The 16,089-nt window shown below is 49.9% G+C and overlaps 6 protein-coding genes across 6 annotated transcripts; 4 read left to right on the top strand and 2 right to left on the bottom strand.

Annotated features, from left to right (window-relative positions):
- Window positions 1-193: 193 nt before the first annotated feature.
- N7457_005134 (bZIP transcription factor) lies at window positions 194-2,036 on the bottom strand (the record flags this gene model as incomplete). Its single annotated transcript, XM_057176179.1, has 2 exons — window positions 194-1,014; window positions 1,076-2,036. 2 exons carry the CDS (start codon window positions 2,034-2,036, stop codon window positions 194-196), a joined length of 1,782 nt encoding a protein of 593 aa, XP_057030481.1.
- Window positions 2,037-5,654: 3,618 nt separating this feature from the next.
- N7457_005133 (ABC-F family ATP-binding cassette domain-containing protein) lies at window positions 5,655-7,796 on the top strand (the record flags this gene model as incomplete). The annotated part of the gene is made up of 5 exons (XM_057176178.1): window positions 5,655-5,833; window positions 5,893-6,072; window positions 6,121-6,220; window positions 6,271-7,365; window positions 7,428-7,796. 5 exons carry the CDS (start codon window positions 5,655-5,657, stop codon window positions 7,794-7,796), a joined length of 1,923 nt encoding a protein of 640 aa, XP_057030480.1.
- A 236-nt stretch (window positions 7,797-8,032) lies between these two features.
- N7457_005132 (uncharacterized protein) lies at window positions 8,033-9,343 on the top strand (the record flags this gene model as incomplete). Its single annotated transcript, XM_057176177.1, has 1 exon — window positions 8,033-9,343. The coding sequence occupies one exon, from the start codon at window positions 8,033-8,035 to the stop codon at window positions 9,341-9,343; it is 1,311 nt and encodes a 436-aa protein (XP_057030479.1).
- A 147-nt stretch (window positions 9,344-9,490) lies between these two features.
- On the top strand, window positions 9,491-10,201 carry N7457_005131 (uncharacterized protein; the record flags this gene model as incomplete). Its single annotated transcript, XM_057176176.1, has 1 exon — window positions 9,491-10,201. One exon carries the CDS (start codon window positions 9,491-9,493, stop codon window positions 10,199-10,201), a length of 711 nt encoding a protein of 236 aa, XP_057030478.1.
- Window positions 10,202-10,795: 594 nt separating this feature from the next.
- Window positions 10,796-13,363, top strand: N7457_005130 (uncharacterized protein; the record flags this gene model as incomplete). The annotated part of the gene is made up of 9 exons (XM_057176175.1): window positions 10,796-10,820; window positions 10,881-11,089; window positions 11,149-11,996; window positions 12,050-12,215; window positions 12,276-12,444; window positions 12,507-12,575; window positions 12,635-12,645; window positions 12,705-12,739; window positions 12,802-13,363. The coding sequence occupies 9 exons, from the start codon at window positions 10,796-10,798 to the stop codon at window positions 13,361-13,363; spliced, it is 2,094 nt and encodes a 697-aa protein (XP_057030477.1).
- Window positions 13,364-13,615: 252 nt separating this feature from the next.
- Window positions 13,616-15,904, bottom strand: N7457_005129 (mRNA-binding ribosome synthesis protein NOC2; the record flags this gene model as incomplete). The annotated part of the gene is made up of 1 exon (XM_057176174.1): window positions 13,616-15,904. The coding sequence occupies one exon, from the start codon at window positions 15,902-15,904 to the stop codon at window positions 13,616-13,618; it is 2,289 nt and encodes a 762-aa protein (XP_057030476.1).
- Window positions 15,905-16,089: the final 185 nt, after the last annotated feature.

The following is a 16,089-nucleotide window of genomic DNA, read 5'->3' as shown; positions in this document are numbered from 1 at the left end:
AGTAAATGAGACGCCTTGAAACACCCCAGAACATGTGAGAAATAAAGGTCCATCACTCGCAAAATATGGCAGGAAATTCCAGTGTGGATAGTCACAAGACGACGGAAAAACAAATGAGACAAGAATGCCGGAGAAAAGAGCGATCACATATACAAAGAAATTGAGGCCGCAAAGGCAGGACGCTAATGGGGAATCACTGAAGGTGGGATGTGACAGCTGACACACGCTCGAAGGCGGCATCAATACTGTGGCAGAGAGCGTTGAAGGTTCTCTTAGCCGAGGCGCTAACGTCGGAGTTGTCAACGACAAGTTCGAACTGGACAGTCTTCTCGGTCGAGACACCTTCGAAGGTGAGGGGAGTAGTAGGAGTAGGGGTATCAACAAAGAGAGCAAAGGCAGGATCAGATTCATCAATCTCGACATCAGGGTTGGCAATACCGATGTCAGACGAGTCCGATGAATCAATGGCGGGACTGTTGATAATAGGAGGCTCGTTCTTGGAGCTCTCGGGGATGAAAGACACAGCCGATTTTCCCGACAGAACTTCGACATCGAGGGCCGGGCCCTCGGGGACCTCCATGACAGCAAAAACCGAAGTGTTACCATAGTTCATGTCAATTCCCGAGTTCCAGCTCGTGTTGCTCATGCCCATGCTGGAGGGATCCAAGCCCTGGTTTGGAACCATAACCATGTTGGGTTGGGGATTCTGCTGCATCTGGAACTCCTGGCCACGGTTTGCGTTGAGATCCTTGGGCATAGCCTGCATATTAGGCTGGGGTACGGCCTGCTGGGGTTGTTGTTGCTGAGATTGAGGCTGAGGTTGCTGTTGGGATTGGGCGGGCATAATGTCACCCATGTCATTCAGAAAGTTGGAGAAATGAGGGGATCCCAGAAGCATGCGGGCCAAGTCGTTCAAACGGGCATTTTCTTCGTAAAGAGCGCGGTTCTGGAGACGGACCTCGTGAGCCTCGTTGGTTCTGGCAGCCACCTCGCTTTCGAGCTGACCGATGTATTCTAATAATATCATTAGCATAAGAGAAACGCTTTTCATATCCAAATGTGAATAAAATCATACCCTTGCGGCGAGATCGGAAAGCGCGGGCGGAGACCTTGTTTCGCAATTGGCGGCGCTCTTTGCTGCTGAGCTTCTTGCCCTCTTCGCTAGCGAGGAGACGCTCATCTTCATCCATATCGGCCTCGTCCTTGCGGGCCTTGGCCATTTGTGGCATACCGTTTGAGGGGCTGGGGGAGCCCTCGCCATTGGCCATGGCATTTTGTCGCATCTGTTGGAGTAGGCGAGAGATACGCTCCTCTACCACGGGATCTGGGTTGCGGGGACCGCGTGTCTGGGGCACAGCACCGGACACTTGATCCGGACGCTGCTGTATCTGATGGCGGACCATCTCATTCTGCTTCTGTTGTTGGGCTTTGGCCATAGCAGCCTGCTGCTGATGCATACCAGGATACATACGACCAACTTGCGTGGACGGACCAGCCTGGGACAGCTCATGGCCTCCCAGAGCGTTGGGGTCGACATATTGGCTCTTGTTTCCTGGGTTTGCTGGGTAGAAATAAGGCGAGGCGTTCATTTGTTCGGGCTCGATCTCCATTTCCGACGGGTTCCGGACCGGTGCGGTGTTGAAGTTGAATTGTGCATCCTCTCGCTTCATGTGATGACCAGCATACACCTCAGCATTCACGGGGAATCCCTGGCTGTTGTTGAAACCCATCGGGACCTGGTTGTAGGACATGGACAAAGCACCGGGTGGGAGACCAGTCTGCTGTCTATGCTCATCGTATTGGTGGCTTGGGGCCTGGAAAGCGAGAGGGGACTGGCCACTTGAGGCGAAGCTAGCACTGCGAGCATCGCTGGCACTGAACTCGGTGCTTGCGACCGACGGTTGACTTGTCATGGTGATCTTTGATCTGGAGGGGTCGGTAGTGTAGGTGAGTTGGTCGAAGTTGATAAATGAGTCGAGATCCTGATCGTAATTGGCCGGTGCCGTTTGCATGGGATGTTCTGCGAGAGTCGCCATGTTGATGTGAAGCCTGTCCCCCCGACTGTTTAGGGATAGGCTTATGTTTTAAATATACGTGGTGTGTAAGCAGTATGATAATAGATGAACGAGAGATCAAAAAGAGGGAAATGTAATGATAATAATGAAGTGAAAAACGAAGGTCTAATGGAATATGGATTCGGATCTAGATGGACAAGAGGGAAAAGAGAACCAAGGGAACAGGGGAAGGAGACGAGTGTTCCGGAATAGCAACGGGGCTTGCGCGTCCTTTCTGACTCAGCGGGGCCCCAGGAATGCGATCCCGCCATTGGCTGCATCGCCACTCGATGGGGCTTTGATTACCATACCGTATCGCTTGATACACTCCATGTTTCAAATTTCAATGTCCGATCAAACAGCTACAAGTGCCTTCCCAGGTTTCATGGATGTGCGGACTCCTTCGCTTACATATATTTCGCTATACATATCGTCATGTGGGTGCTACCATTGTGAGAGTCTCAATTATCCAAGCGGTGGAGTGTCACTAACATTCATGACATTCACTCCATGTACAGTATGTACAGTATGTACTCCGATACTTTAGGTAGCGCTACTCCAAGCCTTGGAAGTGGGCCGATCTCTGGGCAGGAACTATCCGATTCCATTGGCCTTCGGAAAACGACCTCGGGAAGTTAGGGCTCGGAGTTACACGTATTGTCATGAGATTGTGCCTGGAAGTACCTTTTGGTACATCTCCCTTCATGACGCAGGTGGCTGTGCCATGTCTCTGTTTATCGCAGATTGCCTTGACACCACATTCCAACTACAAATATGCGCGAATAATCATATACAACATACAGACCCCCGGATATTCAGATATCACCGTTAGGACTCCGAGCAAATAACCTACCAGCCTGGTACAGACTAAAGGCGATCACTGCACTTAGCGGCTTCTGGGGCTGAGCCAACTATTTTGAGCGACTCGGACATGATATCGAATAGGCTGCAGAATTCTTTGGACGCCTGTCTCCTAGCATTATACGAATACGGAGTACATACAGCATGAATACATATGCACCGCAAGATTGTCGAACCCCTGCTAAGAATTCCTATCTGCTCATACCACCTTAACATATGTACATGTATACATGTAGGTAGGTAGATACAGATACTCCATACTCCGTGCATTGTACACACACTGTGATCAAGGGTGCAGTTTTTCTAACTTGGCCTTCTACATGTACGGGTTAACCATGGGAAGAGTTTATTTCATCACTCCCAGGATGCACGTACGTCGGCGTCTAGCCAGGCCATGCACGGCTAACACTGGCCTCCTGTATTGGCTAAATCGCGGCAAATCGATTGCAACGGTAAGTTTGCGGACTGTTATCTCATGCGTCCGAGGGTTTCCAACTTGCGATTAGGTTTTCTGGAATCGAAGCGAGTCGGCAACAAAGGCATCGTCGGCCGACTTTGATGAAACCATTCCGTAAAGGGCTAGCTTGTCCGACCTTATAGAGCGCTAATATCTTCGCTTTTTCAAATGGCTGATCCTAGTGATGGTTTGTTCCGCAATTTGGTCTAGACGTGTCGCCCTAGAACACCTTTACTCAACATACATAACAAACATAGCGGAGCAATCTTAGAGGTCATACCCGCTTTTTCAACCCACGGACTTTGCTCTAAGTCTCTTGACTTTGAGGCGGCCCTTTTTTTGTTGCCAAGGTCCACTACATCGATGGTACAGCCGATGCGGGCTACGGTCATTGCTACTCCGTACTCCGTACTCGTGTCAGTATTCTGCATCCAAACACGAGGCTGAGTTAATTATCCGTCTCAATGCCACCTAGGCACAAAATCTTAATGATATTCTCATGCTTTAAATAGACACCGAAAATGTCTACAGCAGTTCAACAATGTGGATTATGCCCATACATAACCGATAATATGCTGGGTTTGGGGCGAATGGACCCGGGTTTCCAAATTTTCTGTGAGTGCGGCTCTTGTGGGGATCCTTCATCAAACCGTTCCGAGTTTCGATCGGTGGATCTAGGGCACGGCTCGATCTCTATCGACTCTCCAGAACTCACCCTGTCGATTCGGTACATGCACGTGGGCATGATACTTACTAACCGTTGTCGAGAAAACGGAATCTCTACTCCGTAATCTTTTCGACCTATCAGCCTCTTAGACTCGGCATTACATCACCCCAGGTGGCGGGTGCCTCGGTGACCAAATTAAGGGCACGATATTGGGATCCTTGATATGTTATTTGGCAAAGGTATGCGAAAATTATATATACATATGCGTCTTTTTTGCTACATTGACAAAGGCTGGCATTGAATACTCTTTGGTTATTGCAGACAGATAGCTGCCTTGATATCCATACAGGCATATTCGCGAGTACAACATATATTAACAAACGCCTTGACTACAATTTACTATACTCAGCCCCTAGGCGGAGCTATGTTCCATTCGATATAATTCGATTTTAGCAAATAAATCTCAACCCTACTGTCCAATTGAGGAGAAATTCAATGAACAGCGCTCAACACCACATCTCATTATTGATACGAGAATTCGGTTTTCTTCCATTGTAGAATTCTCTAAAATCAAAACTTCTACATCTGATCCTGGTTGATTACATATCAACTTTCATTCCCGCCCTCCGATAAAGCCTGGTTGTAGGAAGTACATCATGGTGGTGTGATGTGCTGATATTCAACGTAGACAGAGATGTAACTAACTATATATCGTGTGTATGTGATGTATATATTAGTTGGTTCATCTGATTGGAATATGCAAGAAGCCAAGAATTATGACTCAAAGTGGGACCGTACTTCTCACAATGCGTGGCTTAACAATTTCTACCATACAACTCGAGTGACATTCGAGGGCAAATGCTTCATCGAGTGGCCTGTCTCGCGGGCGCTCAATGCAGGATGACAGGAGCTGCCTCAGGCACCGAGCTATTCCTGTTTCGGACCCCGACCTGGGAAAGATCGTCCAGCGACTTCTAGTTCATACACTTTGTACGGTTGATTCGATGATTCAGAGGTTCAATGGGCCTATAACGGTGTGGATCACGTTATTAAACTGGATTTGAGTGCTAGAGCTGCTGGATATTTAAAACGATCGGATCCGAACTATTTCAGATCTGTCGCTTGGGGGTTGCCTTTTAACAACACCTGGAGCTCAAGAAAGGAGAAAGAAGAAATTGATATTCAAACACTCCATCATACTCGCAGAAGTCATGACATCCGCCCCGTCAATTCTGGCAACGTGCAAGCAGACAGGATTTCACCTACTAGATGATAATCCTTCGAAGGAGGTATGGATAGCTGCACCAATCTGGAAATGGTTCTATGAACACGAAGACTGAGAGTCGATCTATTGATAGGTTGATGTAGATGGACTCAACATCATAGTCACATCATCTGCGCCTGATACCACGGAAAATGCGAAATCAAAGATCAAGGGCAAATCAAAGGCCAAGGCCGCAGGGAAAGAGCTCATCTCAGATGGCCACCTTCGACTTAAGGCAGGCGTACACTATGGACTACTAGGTCGTAATGGGACCGGGAAGTCAAGTGAGATCTTCACAAGCCACATTCCGGAAAGCCCTGTGTATTGATTTCTCCAGCACTCCTTCGAGCAATGGCCCAGAAACTCATCCCGGGCATCCCACACCCAACTCGCATTGCAATTTTGCAGCAAACAGACGACCAAGATGACAACATATATGGACTCGATCTTAACCAGGACAAGTCTGTTTTGGAAACCGTTCTCACCAGTGATGAAACTAGAAATGAAACTGTTCGCATGGCGGACTGTGAGTATGTCTGTCTAATTGACAATGTACTTGGTTGACCGTTTTCCAAGTTCTATCAAAAAGTTTCGACACCGAGGATCCGATGCAGCCTGTGCGAGCGATTCGAAAGATCCGACATCAGAAAGCAGAAAAGCATCTGTTCCTAGCACATAAGAATGCAAGTCTGAAGAGTGGCGCCCGGGGTCTACAAGCGAGAAAGGACTTGAAAGCTGCTGAAGGAAAACTCGAAGCTGCATCAGAACTGTAAGAATGAATTCATTTGCATGAGGAACCGTAGCTAACTTTCGCCAGGCTGGCCCAGGGTGTAGATGCAATCGACCCGGAGGCAGTCCAGTCAGATACCCAAGCTGCTGTTGAGATGTTACAAAATCTTCAATCGCAACTTGAAGATGTAGGTCCTTATACAGTGATCGTCCATTCATTTTGCTAACGTGGAACAAGATGAAACTTGTGGACATGGAGCAGCAAGCCCGTCAGATTCTCATTGGTCTCGGTTTCAACGAAGATGGGTTCGAGAAGAAAATCTCCACGCTCTCGGGTGGCTGGCGTATGCGATGCATGCTAGCCAGCGTTTTGGTCCAAGACCCTGACATCATGATACTTGACGAGCCAACCAACTATCTGGATCTTCTAGGAGTAGTATGGCTAGAAAGCTATCTGAAACAGCTTCGAGAAACATCAGAGACAACCATCGTTTTGGTTTCACATGACAGAGATTTCATCAATGCTGTCTGCGAAGAGATTGTGATCCTTCGAGATCAGAAACTGACATATTTCAAGGGAAATCTATCTGCATACGAGGAAGATTTCGAGGCACAGAAGCTCTACCTAGGACGGATGAAGGAGGCCCAGGAGCGACAGGTTGCTCATATGGAAGCCAGTATCCGGGAGAACATGAAGATCGGAAAGAAGACTAACGACGAAAATAAAATGCGACAGGCCAAGTCACGACAGAAGAAGGTTGATGATCGGATGGGTCTTCAAGTCAGCGCGACCGGGGGGCGATTCAAGCTGAACCGTGATCTGGTCGGATGGCATCTCCATAATCGGTCTGAGATCGATGTTCCGACGGATGAGAAGGGCGCGACTATGAGTTTGCCTGATGCAACGGAGTTACGGTTCCCTGGACCGCTGGTTTCGCTCGAAGGAATTGCCTTCCAGTATAAGAAATCCGATCGCATCATCTTGGACAACGTGAATTTGGTAGTTCACCTGGGTGATCGTGTCGGAATCATGGGTCTCAACGGATCGGGGAAAACCACTTTGCTCCGCGTGCTGACGGGGCAGGTATCTCCTTCCAAGGGTAAGGTGTCAACTCATTCCCGGCTGAAAATGGGCTACTATAGCCAGCATTCGGTGGAAGAGCTGCAAGAAAAAGGCCGAGGCGAGCCTAGTCTGACCGCGCTGGGCTTGTTGACGGCTGAGACCGAGGGATCCTTGAATGAGGGTGCTATCAGAGGTCTACTTGCTTCAATGGGGCTAGCAGGTCGCACTGTATCTGATGTCCCCATCTCCAAACTATCAGGTGGACAATTGGTGAGGAGCACAACAAAGATCAACATGAAATGTTTGAAACAGGCTAATATTGTCATATATAGGTCCGCCTTGCGTTGGCTCGGATTGTCTGGAGCGCACCGCAGCTTCTCATTCTTGATGAAATCACCACGCATTTGGACTTCCACACTGTCACTGCATTAGCTACGGCTCTCTCATCGTTCAATGGCGCTGTGCTTCTGATTTCACATGACCGGTTCCTTGTTCGGTCTGTAATCGAGGGCAAACGAGACACCGATCACAAACTTGATGAGAATTTCGAGGGATTACAGGAGGAAGAAACCGAAGAAACGCCCAGGCGTCGGTCGGTTTATGTGGTCAAACAAGGCAAGATAAACGAGCAGAAGAATGGGGTGGAACAGTTCGAGAAGAGCCTTGTGAAACGAGTGCAGAAGTTGTTACCAGCGTTATAGAGAAGGTAGTCATATAGTTGACCAAAGTATTTCACCAAAGGAAAATGCAAGTTCGCGACAAGTCCGCAACCCCAACGGGGTCCCGACCTCGGGAGGCCTGAGATATCGTGACTCAGCACGGAGCCCGCCGAGAGACATCGCGATAAGAGACATTTCCCCTCATTCCTCCGCGGAGGACTCCTTGGATATAATCGCCCCCCAATATGCCGTACTTTGTTCCCTAAACACCCTTTATGATGGCTGCTTTGTGCAAGCGGATCTTTTCTTGCCCCAGGATCGCTCGCAAGTCCTGGGGACGAGTAGCACTACAGACTCGGCCCCAGAGCACTCACGCTGCATCAACACCGAACGCCACTGTCACCACATCCCCTGAATTACCTCCTTCTCATCGCTCGACGGAAACATCCAGGTTATCAACCCTCAAGTCTGCGAAGCCCTTCTCCGAGTTCCTCACCGATACCTTTCATCGTCAACATGACTATCTCCGCATTAGTGTCACCGAGCGATGCAATCTTCGGTGCTTATATTGCATGCCTGAAGAGGGCATAGATCTCTCGCCCTCGGCAAAGCTGCTCACATCCCCGGAGATCCTTTATCTGTCCTCGTTATTCGTCTCCCAAGGTGTGACTAAGATCCGGTTAACGGGCGGGGAACCAACGGTCCGAAAAGACATTGTACCGTTGATGCAGGATATTGGCAAGTTGCGACCGAATGGGCTTCGAGAGCTATGTCTCACGACCAATGGAATCTCGTTACATCGAAAACTGGATCCGATGGTGGAAGCCGGACTGACGGGAGTCAACCTGAGTCTTGACACGTTAGATCCGTTCCAGTTCCAGATCATGACGAGACGCAAAGGTTTCGAGGCTGTGATGAAGAGCATCGACCGGATTCTGGAAATGAACAAGGTCGGTGCGGGGATCAAGCTGAAGATCAATTGCGTCGTTATGAGGGGAATGAACGAACGGGAGATCCTCCCGTTTGTGGAATTAGGCCGTGAGAAGCCGATTGAAGTGCGCTTCATCGAGTATATGCCTTTCGGTGGAAACAAATGGAATCAGGGAAAGATGTTCTCGTATCAAGAGATGTTGGCTGTCATTCGCGAGCGATATCCGTCTTTCGAAAAAGTCGCCGATCACAAGAACGACACGAGCAAGACGTACTGTGTGCCTGGGTTTGAAGGTCGTGTGGGTTTCATCACAAGCATGACACACAACTTTTGTGGTACCTGCAACCGGCTCCGCATCACTAGCGATGGGAATCTCAAAGTCTGCTTGTTCGGTAACTCCGAGGTGTCCTTACGGGATATCATCCGCAAGGAAAATGGTGGGAGTCCAATCGATGTGGAAGCAATGAACAATTTGCAGCTGTTGGAAACAGTACAGACGGCGGCCCGTCTTCATGACGAGGACGGGTTGGTAAATGAGCGAGAGCGGGAGCTTCTCGATGTCATCGGCATGGCCGTGAAACGGAAGAAGGCCAAACACGCTGGCATGGCACAGTTGAAGGACATGAAGAACCGGCCCATGATTTTGATTGGTGGGTAGCCATGTCCTTTTTTTCATGATTGGAAACGTTTTATGACTTATAACTCATCTTGGATGGCCATTTGTTAAATTTGTTTGGGATTGGCGAGCTTTGCTTGATGACATGTACACACAAATCATGTATTGGACATTATTCATTGAATCATCATGCTGATAGATGGACTAGATAATATACCCAATCCACTGAGGCCGGGAACTCGCCCTTGGTCAAAGATACCCGTACACATGCTTTCAAATCTCCCTGTTGCTTCCCCAGTGCGCCTCTACCACAATGGGCGTTCCCAGCCTGAGACCGAGGACTCTCACCCTCGCCCATCTCCCTCTTTACCTACCACTTCAGATGCCGACCTCCCCCATCTTACACCTTCCAAGACTGTGCACATGACACAGATCACCGAAAAACCGGAGACCAAGCGACTTGCCACAGCCGCCTGCACAGTCTCCTTCTCGAACGGACGACCCTGGGAAATCCTTCGCGAAGGCCAAGGCACCCACAAAGGTGACGTATTCAGCGTTGCCCGGATCGCAGGTATCATGGCGGCAAAGCGGACGCCGGACCTCGTACCTCTTTGTCACCCGGGCATCGGTATCACTGGGGTCGAGGTCAGTGTGGATCTGATCGGGCCTATTTCGAAGAGCGATCACGGTGCCATGCATGTCGTGGCGTCGGTCAGCTGTTTTGGCCGCACGGGCGTTGAAATGGAGGCCATGACGGCTACCATAGGAGCAGCATTGACGATCTATGACATGCTCAAGGCTGTGGATAAAGGGATGGTCATTGGTTCGGTGAGGCTGTTGGAGAAAAAGGGCGGGAAGAGTGGGCATTGGGTGCGGGATGATTCACAAAGCTTGGTATAGAATGACCAAGGTCGAGTCTGGTGAATTCAGCTAGAACTACTACATTAGATAGATCAGATTCAGATCCTATGTTTTTATATGAAGACCTCGGATAATTAGCCAGGTACAGGGGCCGAGGGAGTTCTTGTTTAGTATACAGTACCTTCAGCCCTATGGCCGGGGTTAATTTGACCGCTCACCGTGTTTTCCTGTCTTTTCTCTTTTCTTTTCCTCTTGAGACCAAGGCTTTGTTTTTTCGATTCTCACTGTTCTGTTGATAAGCGATGATCGACCTTGCAGATTGATCTCTCTACCTAGCCACATTCCCCCTTGGTATGTGACTCGCGACAAGAAAATTCCTGAACCTCAAACCGGCCTAGCCGTTCAGCCATTGAAGATTTGCGCCTCTCTTGTTTTTACCTCAAACACACAATTAAAATGAACTAATCCCCCCCCCCACCAAATTGCCATTGGAGGTCGGATTGGCCTCTCTGGGGCGTGTGTGTTTTGGTGAAAACCCTGCCATCAAAATTAGCCTCATCATTACATCGCCAACGCCTGAACGGGGATACATTATCTGCGATTTATCCGGGCAGTTTGCTACTGCTCAAGCAAATGACGATGCAAGCCTCAGTAACTTGTATGTGCGCGGGGACTTCTTGCAAATCGCACAAATCTCGCTAATTCGCTACTTATACAGCTCGTAAGTGGCAACGGAAGACCGGGAGCATCATATCAGCGGTGCTCCCGCCGTTGAACTTCCTGACGCTACACTATTTTTATTTCATCGCTACGTGTATCATCACCAGTGTCATTTTCTATTTAACATCCACGCCATGGCGCAGCGTCGCTTATGTGGATGCAATTTTCATGTGCGTCAGCGCTATGACCGGTGCTGGGCTGAATACGGTAGGACTTGGAACCCATCAATGGCTATATTTGAACAGAGCTAATGATCCGATCATCAGGTGGATCTGTCGACTTTGAACACCTTCCAGCAAGCAGTGTTATTCTCGCTGCTTATCCTGGGTCATGCCATTCTCATCTCCCTCACGGTACTCCTAGTACGCAAGAGGGCCTTTGAGGCAAAGTTCAAGGGTGTCTCCGATGAGCGCGAAAGAGAGCGCTCTACTCGTCGCACCTCGGCTGTTGAGATTGAACTACAGCCTGCGGACCAGGAACCCGCCCAGGGAAGCACGGGGACTGATGTTCTGACAGAAATCCCGGAAGGACAGGGCTGTAAACCACGCCCAAAAACATCCGTACTGGTCAAGGAAGCCTCGGGAGAACCATCATGCCGTCCAGAACATACATGGGTTGATGATGATCAAATAACCGTGGGCGGCACTTCCCCCCGCCTTCACCAGCACCGAGTCTTCCCAATGGCCGGCATTGGGGCGAGACCGGATCTCAATAATCATCCTCGTGACGCAGCGCCGAATGTGCCGCCGTTTGAAGAAGACTCGGTGTCTGGCTTCAAGAGTATTCTCCGCGGCACACAGAAGTACATGGCCTCAAAGGGGCTGGTCTCCCGCAACTCCCAGTTCCACGACCTCACTGCGGCCGAGCGCGAGGAACTGGGTGGTGTAGAGTACAAGGCTGTTTCGTTCCTGTCCGTGATCGTGTTCCTTTACTTTATCTTGTTTATTCTCTTCGGTATGATCGGTGTCGGTGGCTGGCTGGAGGTCAATGATCCCGCCGTAACCCGCACGAACGGCCTTTCGCCTTTCTGGACAGGGGCTTTCTTCGCTGTTTCGGCTTTTGTGAACAGTGGCATGTCGCTTCTCGATGCTAACATGACTGCTTTGCAATTGAAGTAGGTGGCCGAAACCCTGACATTTGATACTCCATCATGCTGACTTTCCGCAGCGCTTATCCACTTATTACAATGGGATTGCTCATTCTGGCTGGAAATACTCTGTTCCCATGTTTCCTGCGGTTCATCATCTGGACTATGAGGATCATGCTTCCGGACCGACCGAAATGGCAGTCATGGCGCATAACCCTCGATTTCATCCTGCAGCATCCCCGAAGGGTGAGTCAAATTGCAATACTATAACAACTTACAGAATATAGACGCTCATCATGGATATAGGTCTACACCAATCTCTTCCCTGCTCGCCATACGTGGTACCTACTCGGCACCATCATCATTCTGAATGGCATCGACTGGGCAGCATTCGAACTTCTATCAATTGGAAACGAGGATATCGAGAGCCTCCCAACTGGATATCGCGTATTGGACGGACTGTTTCAAGCCTTAGGTTTGTCAACGAATATCAGGATCATTCTCTTGAATTGAGCTAACAAATCATCTCGAGTAAAGCGGTACGCGCTGGTGGTTTCTACGTTGTCACAATCGCCGATCTTCGCCAAGGACTTTTGGTTCTTTATGGTAAGCGCTTCTAGTATCTTTCCCAAACTGAAATATCCTCATGCTAAGAGAATGTCTAGTGCTCATGATGGTAAGAAAGTTCAAGTCTCCGAGAAAGTATAGTGAACCCCGAACTAACAACTCACCCAGTACGTCTCTGCGTACCCAGTAACGCTCACTATGCGGTAAGTACCAAGTACAGCATGAACTCACACCCAAGAAAGCCTCAAATCTAACAATCGCATAGCAACACAAATGTCTACGAGGAGCGTTCGCTAGGAATCTACGCGCACGATGAAACCTCTGATTCTCCAGCAAACACCAGCCGCATTAACGTAGCAATGGATCTCATCCGCAACCACCTCGGCCGTCCAGGCCCCTCAGAGACTTCACGCGGTTACTTCGTCCACCAGCAGCTCCGCTCCCAGCTTAGCCATGATCTGTGGTGGATAGCGCTGGCGGTGTTCTTCATCGCCATCGCTGAGTCGGACCACTATGAATCTCAGCCTGTGGCGTTCTCGACATTCAATATCATCTTTGAGGTTGTTTCTGCCTACGGGTGTGTCGGTGTCAGTCTTGGGTTCCCCGGGAAGAACTACTCGTTCTGTGGTGCGTGGCATACTATTAGCAAGTTGATTCTTGCTGCTGTTTGTTTACGTGGTAGGCATCGTGGTTTGCCGGTTGCTATCGACAAGGCTATTATGTTGCCTAGTGAGTCTTTGGCGTGGGCTGAGGAGGAGGATGCTGCTTTGCGGAGGGATAGGGCTAGGTCTTGGGCGCAGGAGCGTGGCCCTGTTGGGGCTGTTTAGATGGTCATTTTTTAAAATACCCCCTTTTTGCTCGTTGATTGATTTCGGAAATTGTTTAGATTATAGAGTGCTTAATTACGAGACCAATGATGATCATGAACTTTGTTGAGATAAATGATTCTTTTGTAGGACTAACTACCCAAAGTGTATCCTGGTAAACAACATTGAAAGTAGACATATGCAATAACCGTGTAGAGTAGATGGGACGTGGACATGGACAAGGAGATATACAAATTAAAAAAAAGGAGGAATTTACTCGTCCTCCATCTCCATCTCATCTTCACTCTCAATCTCCTCCTCGCTCTCCAATTCCTCCTCATCTTCATCCTCGCTGCCCTCTTCACTGCCAGAAACGCCACCCATAGCTTCATCATCACCACCGTTCTTCTTCGCCTCCAATCTTCGCTTCTCCTCCTCGCGACGGCCTTCTTCAAGGACCGCAGCACGCTCCTCACGCAGCTTGCGCTGTGTCTTGACGAACGCACCGACGGGAGTAGTCTCCCAGTCAACATCCTTGAGGAAGGTCTCGACTTCAGAGCGGTTTCGGGGGGTATAAGAGACATTCATACGGCGCTCCTCGATCCAGCGGGCATTGGCCTCAACCTTCTGCACGAGCAGCAGGATCATCTGGTTAACCTTGGCATTCTTGTTTCCACCGCTGCGGGCAGAGACCTGCTTCAACCAGCGCTTCAGGGAGACAATGACGGGAACGGACAGTTCCGGGAATGCAATGTGCTTGGACCACAGGACAAAGAACTCGGAGAGGAGCTCGGCGACCTGCTCACCAATGCCGTCCTGGTAGGTGCGCGAGCGTAGGTAGGATTTCGGGGCGCGGATTGCTGTGTTGAAGTCCAGAGGCTTGAGGGTGCTAGATTTGGGGTGCTTGCGCATCTCAGCAGAGGTAAGGACCTCAAGGAGGGAAGCTGAGAGCGGGATATAGGTGCCCGTGGCGCGGGAGATGCGGAGCAGGGAGCGCGTCATTTGGAAGCGCAGGGGGAAGTACGTGGCGGTTGGGATGAGGCGCATGGCACCCAGGGTGATTTGTACAACGGGGTAGATAAGGGGACGCAGAGCGGACTGCTTGCCGGCTTGAGCCTCGACGAGGCCATCGCAGTGCTGTGAAAGCACTCGGGACCAGAAGTCCAGCGAGTGCACGTATTGCCAGTTGTAGATGGTCTTGTAGGACTCCTTTGAGGTGTTGGTGATGCTCTTGCGCAGGTGCATGGCCAGCTGACGGATGAAGGAGAATCCGGCTGTGTATGAGACGTTCTGGTCAATGCCCCAAATCTCGGCCGCAGAGTTCTTCATCAAGTTCACGCCTGCAAGTGTGTGCACTGTTGTGTTGCGGCTGCCCTTGACAACGCCCTCATAGGTGGCCTTGAGGACAGTCTCCTTGATACCAGCATCTCCCAGAACCATAAGGCGGCGCAGAATCAAGAAACCTGTGATACGAGTAGCATCGGCCGTGGAAACGTCGGCCCAAATTCCGACAACGATCTTAACGAGTGTCTTCAGCACTTTGCGGAACTGGAGCAGGTATGGCAGCATGGGCTCAATTGACGCAAGGGTCAACTTAAGTGTGGATGCATCGGACAAGTTGATCAGAAGCTGGTGAACGGAGGCAGTGTGCGATTTGATCAGAGGCGTAAGGGTCTTGAACTTCTTCGAATCCAATGACACTCTGATCTTGCCGGAAGCGCTCTCCTTGACGGGAAGATGGTGGGCAAGAACCTTGGGAACAGTGTTGAGGGCCGTGACAAGAACCTGGTGGTACACATTCTTATCGGAGATGGTGTACTTCTGCTCGGGGGCATCGGGGTCGTTGACATATGCGGCGGCGCGGAAAGCGAGTACAACCTGGCGCATAGCTCGGATTGAGTTTTGTTCCTCCATCAACTTCTGCCACTTCTTAACCATCGCAATGGTCAAGGTCTCATCCTCGGGCTCCTCTTCCTCCTTCTTGGACTTCTTCTTCTTCTTCTTGGCGGGCTCCTCATCTTCGGGTTCTTCGCTTTCGCTCAAAGCATCAACCTCTGACAGATCGCCTTGATCGCCGAAATCGAGCAGCTCTGCATCGTTCTCCTTCAAATATTTGTAGAACTCGGGGTCCTTTTCCTTCAATGACTCCAACTGATCCTTGTGCTCGTCGTAGGCATCAACGCTGTCGGCATCATCTTCATCATTGTCGCCTTCGGAGGCCTCAGCTTCAGCCTGTGCCTTGTCTTCTGAGCGCTTGCGCTTGCCGATCTTGGGGGTAGTATCCTTCTTGCTGGCTTTCTTTCCCTTCTCTTCGGGAATGTCGAAGCCGCCGGCAAAGAAGTCGTCGACGTTCATTTCGGCGAAGGCATTTTGCTTCTTCAATTCTTCAGGGTTCTTCTCGGCTTCGGCTTCGGCTTCGGCGCGTCGAGCAGCACTTTTTTCCTTGCGCTTGTCGTTCAGGTGGTGTCTCTGCTTAATTTTGGCATTCGCCTTGCGTCTCTCAATGACATCTTGAAGATGGTTCTTCTCGAACTTCTTAGTAGACTTCTTGGCTCCGGCCATTTTGAGATAGTTCTGCAGAAAAGAGTCTGCAAGTTGTATCTTTGGTCGGGAAATCGCTGTTCAAAAAAAAATTTGGGGAGAAAATCGGCGGGTCCGCCTTTCAGACCGCCTTTGGCCTCGGGCGATAACGTCCAATCTACAAGCTCCAACTACATCTGGAGAAGACACCATTGAACTCATGAACG

Source organism: Penicillium paradoxum, assembly GCF_028828445.1.
Source record: "Penicillium paradoxum strain IBT 22861 chromosome Unknown utg000005l_segment0_segment0, whole genome shotgun sequence".
Taxonomy (NCBI): Eukaryota; Fungi; Ascomycota; class Eurotiomycetes; order Eurotiales; family Aspergillaceae; genus Penicillium; species Penicillium paradoxum.
This window is presented reverse-complemented; position numbering and strand designations above follow the sequence as displayed.